The following is a 16447-nucleotide window of genomic DNA, read 5'->3' as shown; positions in this document are numbered from 1 at the left end:
ATGTTGTGTCTAAATTAAGTACGGTGTCAAAGAACACTTCTGACTTATAAAATAGTTCCTAAACAATAATGAATTTGCATTTCCTGAACATTGAATCATTAAGTTAATGAGAGGAAAAATATTGGGCTGATTTATGGGGACATACCAACAAAAGCGTCAAAGCACTGTGGCTTGTTGTCCCAGTATACTCCCAGGAAATAGACTGGGACACCGGTGAGCATGATGGCGAGGCCGATGCCGCACACCAGGGGCTCAGAGTAGAGGGAGAAGATGAGCAGGAAGGCCCAGAAGAGGAGGTAAATTACCGGCCATATCAGGCTGATCTGAGAGGAGAGAGAGGAAAACAGATTTTTATAACGTAGAAAGAACAATTTTTTTTAAACCACTTTTTAATCATTCATTTAACTCAAATTAAAAGCTATTCCCATTAAAGCTGAACTAGATGGACATTTACATTGTTTAAATAAGCAAAGTGCAAAATATATTGAGTACAAAGCTAAACCAAAGCACCACATGAACAGACCTTGATTGGCCGGTGCATGTCGGGCTGTTTAATACGCAGAACAATCTGCCCGGCGACAGTAACTCCGTAGAAGAGGTAGTTGATGAAGCCCACGTAGTTGATGAGGGTGTACATGTCACTGGTGCACAGCATAAGGAGGGTGGACAGGCACTGAGGAATGAGAAAGGTTTGTTGTGTTTAACCGAGTGTGGTCAATGGAGACAGAAGAACTTGTGTATGTGGTAGAGGTAATATGGAGCCGTGTAACAGGGAGAGCAGTACTCACTGTGAAGAGCAGGGCAGGGATGGGAGTGCAGCGTGTCACATGAATCATGGCCAGCAGACTGGGGAGGTGGCCCTCTCTGGCTCCGGCGAAGAACAGTCTGCAAAGGGAGAAGGACAAACACAATGAACAATGTTAGCACGAGGGAGAAGCCAAACATTATGAAGAAAGCAAGAAAGACTGGAGGGGGTCTGGGTGCTCAGTATTACGACTGTGATGAATTTAGTGGACATAAAAGCAGGTTAAAGCTCATTTCGACCTCTCCAAAAACGCTGCCTGCCCCAAACCAAGTGCCCTAGTTGACTTCTCTGTCTGCCACATTTTACATTTGGTTATGAAGAACAGACTTTAAATTTGAGGACTACTGAGACAATCCATGCAAAATGTGTCATGTTAGAGCAGTTCATAGTAAAGCTTTGGCCTTGATGTCAAACACTGACTTCACATAGTACGTAGTCTGTTGATACAAGTCAGTCTAGTCCAACTAACCGTGAAGATGTGAAGAGGGAACCGTTGACTCCCCCGAAGGTGGAGAGAGCCACAGAGATGGGCATGATCCACGCCATGACTCCGAGCAGCTTCTCACCAAAAGTCTGGGATGGAGAAAGGGTTGGATGATAAACAGACATAAAGGCACATAAGTATGTGTTTTAATTGGAGATAGAAATAGATGATGTACACACAGAAGACCTATATAGACGCAAAACCCACTTCAACACCACCTCTCATGTTCATTTACTTTAAACTGGAGCTGGACTGCTTAACATGTACTCATAGATTACATTCAAGTTTTGTCACATGCTAATTAACCCTACAACTGAATCATACACTACTTTTTATATCTTATAGCTTGCTGGTGTCAAACATAAGGCCCATGGGCCTGAAACGACCAATCAAAGATTCCAATCTGACCCACTGGGCAGCTTGAAAAATGTGAACGAGGGCACTGATAAAGACCTCCCTCATGGACATCCATACTATGCCAAAGTAATAAACAAACAAATCACAGAAAAGTTCCTGTTTTTTTCTTAATCTAACACACTGTTACTGACTTGAGAGCTTTAAAAGAAGGCAACAGGACTTCTCTGACTTTGTGAAGATGTTTCTTCTCTCATACAAAGATGTTTTCATTTCTAAAACAACTAGCAGAGAGTCCCAGGTAATAAACTCACCCACCATAATGTCTCCAACAGCCCTGGTGACGACTCAGGACCACCTCTAAAGGGGATGGTTACCCTACTAGGTGTATATTATCTTGGACCTTGGACCAGTTGTTTGAGAACTGAAGCCTCTTGGATGAGAGGCAAAACATCTTCAAAAAACCACATCCAGCTCCCTTCTTTTCAAGCTCTCAAGGCTACCTTGACCTAGATGCCTGAGATCCTACACCAGGGGTAGGAACTCCAGGCCTCAAGGGCTGGTGTCCTGCAGGTTTTCCATTTCACCCTGGGTCAACACACCCGAATCAAATGACTAGTTAATCACCAGGCCTCTGGAGAACTTCAAGACATGTTCAGGAGGTCATTTAGCCTTTACATCAGCTGTGTGCTCAAGGACACATCTAAAGTTCCCCACCCCTGTCCTACACAGTCATAGTATTATTGCCCATGCATTTACCAACAACGACCATTAGAGGGTGTCATTCATTTGAAATAACAAGGTGTGTCTGAATGAAGTGACAGGACCACGACAGCTACTCACCACAGCAACAGCATTTGAGGCAAGCAGCTCCTGAGGACTCATGGCTGTGACATAGGCGATGTTGGCGAAGACGTAAACGAAGGTCACGACAGGGATGGAGATGAAGATGGCGCGAGGAAGGTTCCTGAAGACAATACAGCACAATACTTCACTTAAGAACTGAGAGAAAAGCAAAAGATTTAAGGAAGGAAATTAAAAAGGATGTTTTACAGGTGGGGTATTAATGGATAAGAAAGGTTACCAAAAGAAAAGGAAATGAGGAAATAAGTCACTACTTTTTTATTGTAGAAATAAAAAAGTAGTGACTTATTTCCTCATTTCCTTTTCTTTGGTAACCTTTCTTATCCATTAATCTGTGACCAGACACTGGGAATGTCAGGGGGAATTTTTCCATTGTTAAGTTACATACATTTCAGAGAGCTTTAGCAAAAAGGATCAGGGATTAAAAATAAGCTTTGTTGGTATGTGACTGCTAATTACTCAAACAGTCACAAGCAGCTTATAAATCAGATATATTCCTGTGGCAGTGTGGCATTTAATCTTGTGGGAATGTGGTTTTCTACACACAGCAGCTTCATATTTATATATGTATATGAGAGGCAGCGTAAAGTGTCTTACACATAAGGATCCACCAGCTCCTCTGTGACATAGTTGAGGAAGTTCCACCCGCCATAGGCGAAGGAGCCTTGTAGGAAAGCTAAGGCTATTAAACCTACATCGTAGTCCTGGAAGGGCTCAAAGGCGTTGGCAGGCTCCAGCCAGTAGTACTCTCCTACAGGTAGAGGAGAAAATCTTCAGCTTGGCACAAACACAATGGAACATTTACAACGATAGCACAAACTTTTCCAATTTTCTAGTCATAGTAAATAACAAAAAACAAAAAGCAGTTTATTTTATGGTTCTCTCTGTTCATTTCTTAAATCTGCATGACCTTCCCAAATTAAGCGGGCCTGTTCCCAATCATTTATCTCTAGTTTGATAACTTGTTTTGCTGCCGGGGTAAACAGCCTGGTTTCCTCTGAGGTCTGGCCATGCTGTAGGGAGCCCAGCTGAAAACTATCAGCTAATGAAATCAGCGTGTATAAAACAAGTTGTAAAAGGTACTTTGTTAAATCCTTGTAAAGTGACTTTGCAGAATGTGTACTGCTTTTCCTCATTCCTTCTTTTTTATTCTTTTAAATCCCCTATTGAGGCTTGTTTTTAAAGATATGTCTACCACTCTCTCTATTGCATACAGTTCCTCAGATATGAGCTAAATTCCTCCCATCAAATCAGCCTTTGAACTCTTCATTATCTCCAGACAATTGTGCAGAAATCCCCGTTTTGCCCTTACAATAACTCTTCCTCAGCCATGTTTGTGCTGTAAACCCTCACAAGCCTGCTGATATTAGCAAAAGGGCCCCAGCAACTCGCTGACCCCTGATGTGAAGCCTTTACTGTCCCGACACACTGAGCGCGTCCCCACTGACCCTAAGTCTGTGTCTGTGTGTGCAAGAAATGGCGAAACCATTGTGAGCGATGCACATATGAATGCACATATGGCAGCGGTGAGCTTACCCTTGCAGACCTGCACGACTCCCATGATGATGATGAGTGCCAGCGCCAGCAGCTTGCCGGCAGTGAACATGTCCTGCACTCTGGTGGCCCACCTCACGCTGGAGCAATTCACCCATGTCAGCAGCACTAATAAGAGAGAAGCACACAGTTATAAATCAAGGACAGCATTAATTCAGCCAATACTCAAAATCAAGCTCAGTTGCAAGCTGTCGCTGATCTCAGTGCCAGCTCGCAGCAGCTGACGGCTCAGCAGATATCACTCTCATTAAACTGTGCTATTTAGGCTGCTTCTGTCTTCTTTTATTTAATATGAATATGCAAGCCACTTTGCAACCCGACTCCACCCCAGCTCCGTCTTATCAAGACGTTTCAGAGAATTTAGCCTTTAGTGGCTACGTCTTAACTGCGAAACCCAGGAAAACCAACCCTGCAACCTACAATGTAACCTGACCTGCACCTACCTAAAAATGTAACTACACGTCGAGTCGGTGCAGTCAGCAACTACTGCGATTGGCCAATTACACCTGTGCCATGTTTCGGGCTACTTTTTCGCAGCAGTGTATGAATGAGAATAACAATATTGCCTAAAAATCGTATCATAGTTAGGAGCAATAATCATAGTACAAATGTAAGGACAAATGTCAGTGAAGTCCTGGAGGGCAATTGCTGAAACTAAACTCAGCACTGATGTAAGGGAAAGAACTAGAGGGACAAAAATGTTTTGTACCCGAAAAAAACAACTGACCACAACAAAGAGCAAAGACCCAGGAGGGAAAAAGTCCCAGCATTTTGTTTGTTTCTATCAGCTGGCACCACATGAAACACACTGGGACAAGGACCACAAGGTCCATCCATCCATCCATTCGCTTCCGCTTATCCTTTTCAGGGTCGCGGGGGGGCGCTGGAGCCTATCCCAGCTGTCATAGGGCGAGAGGCGGGGTACACCCTGGACAGGTCGCCAGTCTGTCGCAGGGCTAACACACAGGACAGACAACCATTTGCACTCACATTCATTCGCACATTCACACCTAGTGACAATTTGGATTATCCAATTAACCTATCCCCACAAGCTGCATGTCTTTGGACCTTGGAATTATGTTAAATACCTTGGACAAGGTATTTAACATAATTCACCGCATACCAGCGTAAATATTGGCAGTGACGTTGACAGCTTACGTAGGTTATGTGGTAGCCTCAACAGCGATTCCTAAATCAGGCGTTAGCCGAGAGCATATCTACCATCATTAATGCTGCTCTGGTCTGAGGTCTTGCTGCTGCCCTCTCTGCTTTCAGCGTTGCAAGCATAAAACAACAGAACCACACCACCAACAAAAACTACAACAGATGGACATAATGACTTTCTTGTGGTCCTGACTGGACTTGTTTTACTTCACTTTGCTCCAATTTTTCAACCGAATCCTTCAATATCATTGACTTCAGATTGTCACGTATGATCGGACACTCCTACTGTTATTACCGGACATATACGAAATTTGCACTGTGAAACAGTCAGACCATGTATAGATTGTGTAAAAGTATTCTGCTGAGCATGCTTATGTCGACTTATCTTTGGAGTCGGGTGTTTATGAGCTGAAGTAATAGTAACCGAGTAAAATTTGTTGATCAGTAACACTGAAGGCTGTGCTGGTTTATGCATTAATTGCTTTATCACTTCATTCACTCAAAGGCACTGTCACTGCATAATTTTGCCCAACAGGCAAAGGAGATATGAGATATATCACTGATGATTTAAAGTTTCTCTCATATCAGGTCAGTGAATTAGATTAAAGCCGCACATAGACAGCAGCGACATTTGACTCCCTTGCTGCATCATCACATTCACCCATTATCGTCGTGTGCCTCACCTGCAGTTTCCCTTTAAAAGGAAGCAATTAGTTGCTACAACACGAGTGGCGATTTATGAATAATGCAATGTGTGAATGCACTTTGGAGCATTTCTATGCTTGCATGCTTATATAGTGCAACATTACATGTGATTGCTACTTTTTGAAAGTTTGTGGACTTGCTCCTGTCGATGTATTTACTAGAGAGCTTCATATCAGGGTTGATGTGATGAAGCCAGATAAGCGCGGCCTCGAGAAATTACTTGACATGTTAAAGTTTTATAGGGATGACCGATGTTTTTTCTAACTGTCTGGTCCTTTCAGAGCTCTCTAATCCTGCTCATCTAGCATTTAGCAGAAGTTTTTTTTTTTTTTAGAAAGTCCTAAAATGTATTTAGAAAAGCTTTTGACCTCATGGGAAAGCTAACACATACAAGAGATAATGGATTTGATCTGTACTGCTGAGCACAACAAGCCAGTGGGTTCAGGCCAATAGGGTGCCATCAAAGAATAAGCTTGTTTGACTTTGTGGGATTAAGTTCATCACATTAAATAACTCTGAGCGGAGCTGCCACTGCGGGGAACAAAGCCAGGTGCACGTGAACGGACATGCATGATATTAACATACTGTGTGCTCAATGCAGACAAAGAGGGGCACATGATGGGCTTTGCAGATCGGACATAGTTGTGGTGGAGCTACGCAGAAATTTGTGCATCTCCTGCTGCTACTTCCTCCACACAAAAGCAGGAAACAAAAGGCATGCAGATTAGTTCAAGACTGATTCTTATGTAACTCTCATTAACTACATATTAAATCCCCAAACTGATCTGGTGGTAAACAACTGTTTTAAGAGCCAGATGATGTTTCCCACTGCTCTGCATTTCAGTTACAGCATAAACATTCCCTCCTGCTCTGCTGCTGACTGGCAGATTGTGGACAAACACCTGAAGGCACCATTGGAACTTGGAGCTGCTGAGCTTTTTCTAAGCACAGCATACAAAATGAAGACATTATTTGCTCTGTGCGCATGTGTGTGTGTATAGGAAAATGTCCTGAATTAACCATGAGCCTGTAGGAAAACATTGGAGAATTATGACCTTGCACGGAGCCATCTGTACACTCAAAAAAGTCAACTAAGGCAGTTGTTTGATTAATTCAATAGACATTTGTCTATTTAACATGAACATATTGAGTTTAGGTTTTTAAATCATTATCAGTTGTTGGTTTAACATAAAATAACAAAAAGTTTAATGAACTAGATTTGCATTCTTCAGTTCAATTAAATGTAATTATTTTAAATCAACAACTCTAAAACCGATGCCTAGTGCGCATGCTCAAACTTCCCAAAAGTGAAGAGGCGGGAACGCGGAGAAGTTATATGTGTTCAGTGGACTGCCATTTCCCTCTGCGGAATCTTCCACAATACAGGTAAGTAATAAATAACTCAAAATATCTTAGTCAAACGAAGTTGTTTTGTCCATTAATTGTTTAACAATGTTTTTAATTCCAAATGTGTAAGTTGTCATTAGACAGCGGGAGTGGAGCAAATACAGTGAAAATCTGGTATTAGACGGTGCCAATCGGTACCGTCTAATACCTGATTTATAATCCGCTCTGGGTATATTTATACTATTATTAGCATGTCCACTTCATTGTTTTTCTTTTTTTTTTTTTTACCCGTTTTTGCAGTTAGTCTTATAGTGTTTTTAGCGGTTATTGATATGTTTAATTCAATATTTAACACGTTTGTAATTCACTTTCAAAGTAAATGAAGTTAGCTAAAGCTAGTATGGTTGTCTCATTGAACTTCTACCTAGCTCTGTTAGCATTCACTTTGGTTTTAAATGACGGTTATTGCAAGACATGGTCTTTGTTCACTTTTTTTATTATCATTTGCATTTTTTCTTTCTTTCTCTCTCCTTTTATTTTAAGCATTCGGCCTCTCACAGTAATGCAAGTTAAACTAGCATGCGCGATTTGCTAAATATTAGCTGTGTCCAAATTCAGGGGCTGCATCCTTCGAATTGACTTGATGCTAGTGCATGGGAAAAAGAGCATAAACACGAGGTCAGAGGAAAAGGCAATGGCGGATAGTTATGAAAATTGCCTGTCGGACCTATACCGCAACTACCAGCATCTTTATTGCATAGTGTGAAACACTGCTATTACATTTGGCAACAGATTGGATATTTATCTGTGAATTTTTTATTGCAAGAGGTATTTATATGTATTTGTATTTTTTTTATACATTTGCAACAAAGTAAAAAAAAATCCACTGTGGAATTTTTATAAAATAATTTTTTCTGTTTTCTTTACCATAGTAACACCACAAAGAAAGCTGACCCCTTTTTCTGATTGTTTGTGCCTCCTCTTTAATACATGGTAAGCCTTTTACCATCATATATTTTTTATGATAGTTTTATGATTTAATCAAAGTGAAAAAAAGGTGCCAATAAAACTATCCTTAAAACTGCTTTTCTTTTTTTCTTTCAGTGACTTGTATGTGGCAGTGCAAGCGTTGTTCCATCAGGGAGAGTAGTAGGTACAATTATTGAAACACTGTACAGGGCTCGCAAAATGGCTAGCCCGACGTCCCAGGGCTAGCGATTTTTCCAGTCGGGCTACCAAAATCTATCTCTGCCCTGCCCGTCGGGCTGTCATAAGAAGGAAAAATATATGTCAATGCTTCTGCATTCTTTCGGAAATGTAGCTGGGTAATTATGTCATTGGCATCGGTGAGCCACTGTCAATATGTGACATATTGAAATCGCGTTTGAATTTGCGCTTGTTTTTTGCTTTCACTTTGCAATCGCGCGACCTGTGTATAGAGAGCGACAGCACTGATCTGTGAGTGATGATAATTTGTGCACCAATTCCTCTGACATCGTCTTATCAATCGTTAGCTTACTATGCAAACATGACAAGTGAAATCTCCCGCAGCTTAAACATGTGAGAGGTTGATCGCGCAGACAATCGCTGAGTGTTATGTGAGTGCGTGTGTAAAAGCAGCAGGATATTAATTGTAGTTCTGCTTAGCCAAATAAGACAGGTCAGGGTGAAGAAGTGACAGCCAAAGAAAAGCTTACCACAAAACGGAAAAGTTATGACAAATCAGACTATAAGGCAAAAAGAAAGTGCAGCTTTATGGTTTCATGGACAAAAGAATTTCTGTGGCTGCAACATGACGAGCTATATAACCGGGGCTGCACATAAGTGGTCCGCAAGTGCGTATTTGCTGTCAAAATAAAAAACGCGCACAAGATAAGAAGTTGCAACGCGTGTTTGCATACATAAGATTTTCTGGAGGAGGACATATTTGTTTAGAACTCTTAAATATGTCGAAGAAGCTCCTTTAAGCAATTACTTTGGTTTTCCTCCACCTCCAAAGAAATGTCAGAAGGAGTCCGAACCACAAAAGAAGCGCGTATTCTCGCAAAAGTGGTTGCAGGAGGTGAGCTGGCTTCAAACAAATGATGAACACACAGATGTGGTGCAGAATGTGCCGTGAAAATCCCACTCTAGCGGACAAAAACAGTGCCTTTTATATGGATGCAAACGTGCGTTGCAACTTCTTATCTGTTGCGCGTCTTTTATTTTGACAGCGAATGCGCACATGCGGACCACTTATGTGCACCCGTGTAAATAACATAATGTTCTGCCGGGTGTGTTGTTGGTTTTCCCTCGATTTCTGAGTCGACAAGCGCCTTTGTTACTGGGACCAGTCATTTTAAGAAAGGCCCCCATTAGAAATGGATTATTGCTCAGTCTGCAATATCTTTCCCAGAACAAACACCAATTGCAAATAATATACTAAAAATAAACCTGAAAAATCTGTTTAGAACAGCATACTGTGTTGCAAAGAGTGAACTACCACTGGTGCAATTTAGCAGTCTTTGCAAACTTCAAAAAGCAAATGGCCTAGATCTTGGTTCCACTTGCCTCTTACTTGTGACTTTAGTGGAAATTTCAAATTCAGTATCTGACACAGACTGATTCATGTCCTACACAGACAGCACTGATGTCTGCATGGTCTTCTAAAAGCAGCTTTAGTCAGCTTAGATGTGAAGTGAGTGAAATATACAGTTGCGTTTTTAATCAATGTATTTGTTCTCTATTGCAGATTGAGAAGGAGTTTCTGCGAATCACCACAAAGCCTCTGCTATCTACTTTCTTTGCCGAGCTTGACCAATACGCGCCACGCTTAATGGAAATCTTTCTGACCAAAGGAGGGACACGTGGAAAGAAAATAAGAGGTCTCATGCTTGCCATCTCCAAGGTTTGTATTAGGATTGAGTAGACTTTGTCATAGGCAGCAAAAATAACTTTTATTTGGAGATGAAGTTGTCAATTTTGTTTCGGCTTAACAAGTGGTACATGCCAGGTTCTAACCTAAAGAATAATTATGCAAGTTAACTGATTACCCTAGCTTTAAGAAAAACAGACTGGTTTTGGCTCATATTATCTCCTCCTCCTCTCCAGCATGACAACATCCATACCAGACGAGCATGCATCTTGAAGTCTTTGTGCATCCACCTAAACGAAGACTATGAGAAGTTAATAAAGGAGTACTTGGTGAGCCATTGTGACAGCATGTTGTCTGTAACATTCTCATACAAATTGTGACGTTGCCTCAAATGCAAATCATTAAAATTAAAATTTTGAGATTAGCAACAAGACACCTGGTATTGGGGAAAGGATGTCTTGAATACCAAACAGTATTAAGCGTTGCAATAAAGAATTTCTGGAATTTGGTATTGGAAGGAAAGAAATTTATGCCTACTTAAACTTGATACACAAACATACAATGCATTTAACATGCATCAAGACTATATTGCTTTTGAATCTGTACTTGGATTAAAACAAGTCCTGTTGTTTTTTCATTGTTATGGTCATCAGTATTTGTAAATAGAAATGTCTATGAACTTTGAGCTGTTTAGTACTAACACTTCTATACCTGTTTTATTTTAGCAGCTGAGTTAGCCTTTTCTCGAGTCCTGTCCCCCTAAGTTACTCTTGCTACGTCCGACAAACAAATGGTTTCCTCTGCGCACCAATGGGTACCCGAATGTGCGAGCAGACATGCTTCATAATGTTCGGTACATTTACCTGGGAATGGGGCCATACACACTGTTTAATCCATTCACGTTGTTTTTGACTTTGTGAATGGAAAGAACACAACTCCTCCAGACACAATCTCTCGGCGTATCGGTGGGCACACCGCTTCTCCATCTTGCTTGAGGTTAATGTTTGTCAGACACAGTAACGGTTGCTATAATGTGTAATTGGACAATGGCCCTTTCGGGGGAGGGGCCGGTGAGAGGTCAATTATGCCACCTCTTTTGACATGAGAGGTGTATTTTATAATTTATGTATTGGAGTAATTACTAACAACTACTTTAGTGGTGTAATTTTCTGTTTATTACTTTGACTACTTGGATTTTATGAACAGCATAGAAACAGTTGTTTAAACAATCTCTTAAATTTTACTTTGTTGTCTTATACTTTTTCATGTAGGATACGGACAGCGAGGCAAAAAGCTGCATGGAGCAAACTGTGATGGGGGTGTACGTCATCCAGAAGGAGGGTGCTGAACCTGAAGATGACCCAGAGGACGTTGGTGTCGTGATTGAGGGTGTGGAGGCTAACACTGATTTGGGTAACATTGCACAAGCATGTGCTCTGTTGTTTGGACTCATATACCGTTTGAACCTGAGCTACCCACCAGAACTTAAATGCACCTTTGAAGTCCTCCAGAAGATACTTTTAAATCTTGATGGACAAAAGCTGTCTTCAAAGGTACAGTTTCTGAAAAACAAGCTTATGGGGTGAGAGCACTTGAAAATGACTGATAGGTCTTGAATGGTTCATTGGTGCAATGGTGATTTCCAATATATAATGTTAATATTTGAGTTGTTTATATTTTTTTTCTTTCATTTAAAACATTTTTTTTTAAGTTTTTGGATTCTCTCTGTTGGGCAATTCACCTTTTATACAGCACTGCAGATGATTTTTGTTTGTCCTTATATAGATGGCTCAAAATGGATCAGAAGTACTGACAGAAGTACTATGTTGTGTTTATGTATCAAGGTCCTGTAAAGTTTAAGACCACTGCCACCTGTTAAGTTCACTGTATTATTGTTTCCATTTTGCTTGCTAGCATGTTTTAAAACACAGCAAAACTATATTGCTAGCTGTGGAGGACTGCAACCAAAATTAAAAAAATAAATACAGAAATATAAAAATTGGTCAAACTAATAATTATTTCAATGAGATACACCAAACAAATATAGATTTTCATCACCTATGGAATTTTTTGTTGTTGTTGTATTGCCCCCAAAATATTTCTAATTATTTTATTTTATTTTTCCAAATTCACACAATTCGATTTTGTCACATGTTTTAACTTGCCAAGTGGGAGATGTATTTTTATCTTTTAGTTTAATTTTTTAAAATGCAGTCGATATATTGAGCAAATTTTGCATCTGTTTTTAGTTGTGGAAGCTTTGGTTCCAACATATTACCTATGTAAATAAGTATTCTAACATTTTACCTTTTGAAGTATATGCTTGCAGGTGTACAAAAATGGTAAGCTTTTATATTGTCCACTAAATCCAGTTAATAAAGATAATGTTATCATAATCTGATTGTGACTTTTTTTGTAAAGTAGTGGGTTTCTAAATGTGTAACAAATGTAAACAAATCTAATTGAAATAATTTGGTTGAAATGAGTGAAATCATTGCCTTGATTAACAAAGTAGTTGTTGAAACAACAAGATTTAATTCTGTTTTCCTAAACTTTTTAAATTGTGTAGAATGAATTAAAACAAATTTCACTCTACATACTTAAATAAATCACTTCAAATCAATGTAAGTATAGTATGTTGATCCAACGTAATCTGATTACATTAAACCACCAAATGCTAAATGTGTTGGTTTGACATGATCGAAAAGGGTTTATTGTACTTGGTTAAATTGTGTGCAAAAAGGGTGCCATGATTAAATTGTGTTCATCCAACAACAGATTTTTTTGAGTGTAGGAAGAGGCAGACCTCACGAAGAATCCCCCTGCATGTCTTTGAAATGGTACACCATTTAAAAAATAAAAGCCTGTCATGCAGCATGATGCTGTCAAACTGCCCAGTGACTGGTACTGTCTGGTTTGCCTGTCACCTAATCCGGAAATAAATAAGTAAGGCAATATCCTGCAAACTATTACATAACATTCTGCAAAGGCCATGTTTAGGAAATCACAGGTACGTCTAAACACAGACCCAAAGGAAACGAGCAGGTGACCTTTAACCAACTTTTCTCTGAGCAACAAATCATCAGCAAGCTTTTTTTCCCCTTAAAAGCTGCCTGGCAACATCTGTCTAATCAACTCAAGAAAGAAGAAAATCTAGAATTACGCAATAAAGCATGTGCTAGCAGTTCTTGGTAGAGCTAAGCACATTTGGCTTCAAGTCATTTGTGTAAGTGGATTAAAAAAAGGCAGGTTAATACAGGTCAATGTGTCAGAAACATTAAAAGCAAAGTATTCAGACAGAAACAGAAAAACTAAACAATATCAAAGAAGCTGTTTCCTGCCTGCTTCGTCAGCACCAACATGCTTGTTGTATATCTTGTCAAGGACCATGATGGTTATTAAGTTTGATCCCTTTCAGCCCTTTCAGAGGCGTATTTACAGGCTTTCCCGCATTAAGCTTAAGTGTTTCCAACCAGAAGTGTGCCATGTAGCTATTTTGTTGTTGTAACAGGGCTTCTTCTGCCAATTTCAAATGACATTTCTTCAAATGTAAGCAAGCAATTATTGCTTTCCACCTATTTGGTGCCAAATAACTCGGAGCATAAGACTGCTTATTCTGCCAGCTTAGTAAAGTAGCAGTAGTGTTTTTGGCTTATGGTCATTAGCAGCAATCAATTGGTTAACTACATTTAAATGTCTTTTCATGCATTCTCATGCAAGTCTTTGGAAAGTGAGCTTTCAGCATCATTAAGCCAAACAGGACAGCAAGCTGAGCTCATCATGGGAAGCAAATCAAAATATACAATACTCCGCAAAAAGTTTCACTCTCCCTTGAAAAACTTACAAAGTGAAACTTTGTATTTGCCATTTTTAATTATGCATGTTTTATACGCTTTAGCATGCAGACAGGGATCAAACCACCGGCCTTTTGATTAGAAATGCTGCAGTCATCCACTCACTTTCAGGATCTAAATCCAACCATTTTTTGAGTGTAATGGTAAAAAAGTGATGGAGGGCGAAAAAGAAAGAAAGTTTAAAAACAACAAGAGTTGGATTTAGTAGGGAGATGCAGGAAACATCTGAGAGAGCTGCAGTATACAAGATGAGTGAGTGAGAATGCCTCGAGGAAGGAACTAGTGTGCAGTTTAACTCAGAGAGAGATATTTTAAATCAATCTGCATCCAGAAAACACCACACTGAACACAACCGTTGTCCTCCTGAGAACTGAAAGCACTTTGCAGTACCTTAGAAGAGATGACCTAAAAACATTGTTGCTCTCCTTATTCCCCAATAAATTTCATTAGAGTTGCAGGGGTTAGACCACAGCTCCCAATAAAAACAATGTATACATGAAACGCACGAATCGCCGCCAGGTAACACAAACAGTGCACGTATTCTTCTCCAGGCTTCACGACCGTCTCTTTTTGTGTCTCAAGGCTCCCTGAAGTATTTGTCTAGTGTGTGTGAACTTTGTCAAAGTACTCAAATCTACCACAGTCATGTTGGCGCCAACACATTTCTCCATTTGTCTCCACACATTTACTCCTCACGGCTAAACTCTGCCAGCTCCCTGTGCACTTCCTCTCTCACATGACCTCTAACTGAGGGTTAAAAAACACAAGTGCTTCATAAAACAGGGGAAAACTGGGATAGAAGGCATAAACTGGATAAACAAAGTCATAACTCAACCAGTCAGTGAATTATAAATAGGTTGAATGTGATGACGTCAACAAAGCAACAGTTGCTGGATTGGAAAATGTGCTTGAAAGGACTTTCAAATGTTGAACTCCACAACATCTAAATGCTGTTATTAGACTCGTTTGTTAAAGCTGCATGAAGCAGATATTTGCTCTAAGCCCCTCCCACAAGAGAAGTGAACTAGGCCTTAAAATAGGTGAAACATGTCTCCCAAACCCTCGATTGTACTCAATTGTTGCCGACATGGAGCGCCGGAGACAAGACGATCAAGTCATCGTTCCAAGTCCGCTGTAAGGTCAAGTCTCCACGTAAGACTCGGAGCAATCACACAACCACAGGGTCTCCATAGAGCCTTCTGCTCATTATCTGATGATGACATTTACACCACTTGGAGACCCCGAGCCAAAATATGATGGCAATGCATCAAGGAAACTATAACCAATACTTAAAGCCAAATTTAAACCCCCACTCTAAGCAGCTCAGAAAGACTGCTTTACGTTTCTTGAAGAACTCCAGACAGTTGGTGTCGACACCAATGTGCTGACGACACCAACTGTCCGCCATCTATAATCCAGTTATGAGATCCAACACCCATTTTCACACCGTGTGATTAGGCAGAGGATCAATAGGGACTCCACGACCCTCTTATGGACACACCCAATAGGTCTTAAAAAATCTGGGACTCTCCACCAATTGCTCTTAAAACTGAAGAAGCTTCTCGGATGAGAGCTGAAACGTCTTCAAGAAACTTAAAGAAGTCCAGACGCTTTTCTTTCCAAGCCCCTTAGACTACGATGACCTGGACGACTGAGAACCTTCACAGACATCACTGCTTAAACGTTTTTGTGTTTCACAAATTATTATGTAACCTTTAGAAGTCAATGCCTTCACCAGTTTAGCATTAACGCCATTAAATTCAGTCAGAGTTTGTAGTTCAGTTTATCTTAGTTGTTGGAAGTCTGTCCTCCATGACGTGGAAAACACACCTCTGGGTTGTGGTTCATTTGTGTCTGGGCGTGTGCACACGAGTTAGATGTGATGTGCTACTCACAAAGACAAACGGCAGCCAGCACACGCAAGCCATTTTCTGGTGGAAAGCAGGTGGGGAACAGAGGCTGCAGGACATAGTTGGAGAACGTCAGCGCGATCACAGCCTGGTTGGTCGGGTAGATGACAAGCACAGCGATCCACAACCGCAGGAACCTGCGCAAAAAGAAGGGATAGTTATGAAAGAACTTTAACTGAGTATTAATGGACTACGCGAACAAAAATAACAAGTCAATAAAACAGTTCATATGTTCATGGTTTATTAAGCTTGTAACAGTCAATGATTAGTGAATCATTTATGAAAGTACCAGTGCCTATTTCACTTTCTCCACATTACATTAATTTAATAGTTTGTACTAGGAAAAGAAGCTACACAACAGTGTCACCTTTGGGTTCTGAGGAGCCATGAATAGCTTCAGTTGCTATACTCAGCTAACACTAAAAAACAAATGACCCAGTTACTGAATAGAACCACTTCCTTGCATCACTCAGAACAAAGCAAAGAGAGGAAATCTCATGCTGCTTGTGACTAAAATAGTAAAAAAAAATTGCAGCTACTTTGATGTTAGGT

General features: G+C 40.3%; 2 protein-coding genes across 5 annotated transcripts in view; one reads left to right on the top strand and one right to left on the bottom strand.

The window, feature by feature from the left end:
- slc7a8a (solute carrier family 7 member 8a) overlaps positions 1-16447 on the bottom strand; it is a 29043-nt gene that overhangs the window by 2552 nt on the left and 10044 nt on the right. Inside the window, exons 3-10 of the mRNA XM_086279994.1 lie at positions 15881-16032; positions 4044-4169; positions 3105-3258; positions 2487-2610; positions 1275-1378; positions 789-885; positions 524-673; positions 146-323 (exon numbers count right to left, since the gene is read on the bottom strand). Coding sequence (XP_086136120.1) covers positions 146-323; positions 524-673; positions 789-885; positions 1275-1378; positions 2487-2610; positions 3105-3258; positions 4044-4169; positions 15881-16032 — 1085 coding nt within the window. The remainder of the gene's footprint in view (positions 1-145; positions 324-523; positions 674-788; positions 886-1274; positions 1379-2486; positions 2611-3104; positions 3259-4043; positions 4170-15880; positions 16033-16447) is intronic.
- Positions 7065-12907, top strand: LOC147335586 (uncharacterized). Of its 4 annotated transcripts, none has more exons than XM_086280019.1 (6): positions 7065-7316; positions 8210-8270; positions 8382-8426; positions 10009-10164; positions 10368-10460; positions 11403-12906. In XM_086280019.1, the coding sequence occupies exons 4-6, from the start codon at positions 10093-10095 to the stop codon at positions 11715-11717; spliced, it is 480 nt and encodes a 159-aa protein (XP_086136145.1). In that variant the 5' UTR covers positions 7065-7316; positions 8210-8270; positions 8382-8426; positions 10009-10092; the 3' UTR covers positions 11718-12906. The 4 variants fall into 4 exon arrangements, with proteins under 4 accessions (XP_086136145.1, XP_086136153.1, XP_086136139.1 ...); XM_086280013.1 differs by having other exon boundaries at positions 7066-7316; positions 8382-8430; XM_086280027.1 differs by lacking the exons at positions 8210-8270; positions 8382-8426.

Source organism: Aulonocara sp. 'chitande type north' Nkhata Bay, linkage group LG3, assembly GCF_057382095.1.
Source record: "Aulonocara sp. 'chitande type north' Nkhata Bay isolate Kocher_YH1m ecotype deep benthic linkage group LG3, A_spYH_male_GT1.1, whole genome shotgun sequence".
NCBI lineage: Eukaryota > Metazoa > Chordata > Actinopteri > Cichliformes > Cichlidae > Aulonocara > Aulonocara sp. 'chitande type north' Nkhata Bay.
Note: the sequence above shows the minus strand (reverse complement) of the source record. Positions and strands in the feature narration are given on the sequence as shown.

What these genes read in the sequence shown, in the direction of transcription:
- LOC147335586 (XM_086280006.1), top strand. Translation starts at nt 9,907, where the DNA reads ATGTCTGCATGGTCTTCTAAAAGCAGCTTTAGTCAGCTTAGATGTGAA. An exon ending in TCATGCTTGCCATCTCCAAG is followed by an intron (nt 10,165 to 10,367) that starts GTTTGTATTAGG and finishes CCTCCTCTCCAG; the next exon opens with CATGACAACATCCATACCAG. An exon ending in AGTTAATAAAGGAGTACTTG is followed by an intron (nt 10,461 to 11,402) that starts GTGAGCCATTGT and finishes TTTTTCATGTAG; the next exon opens with GATACGGACAGCGAGGCAAA.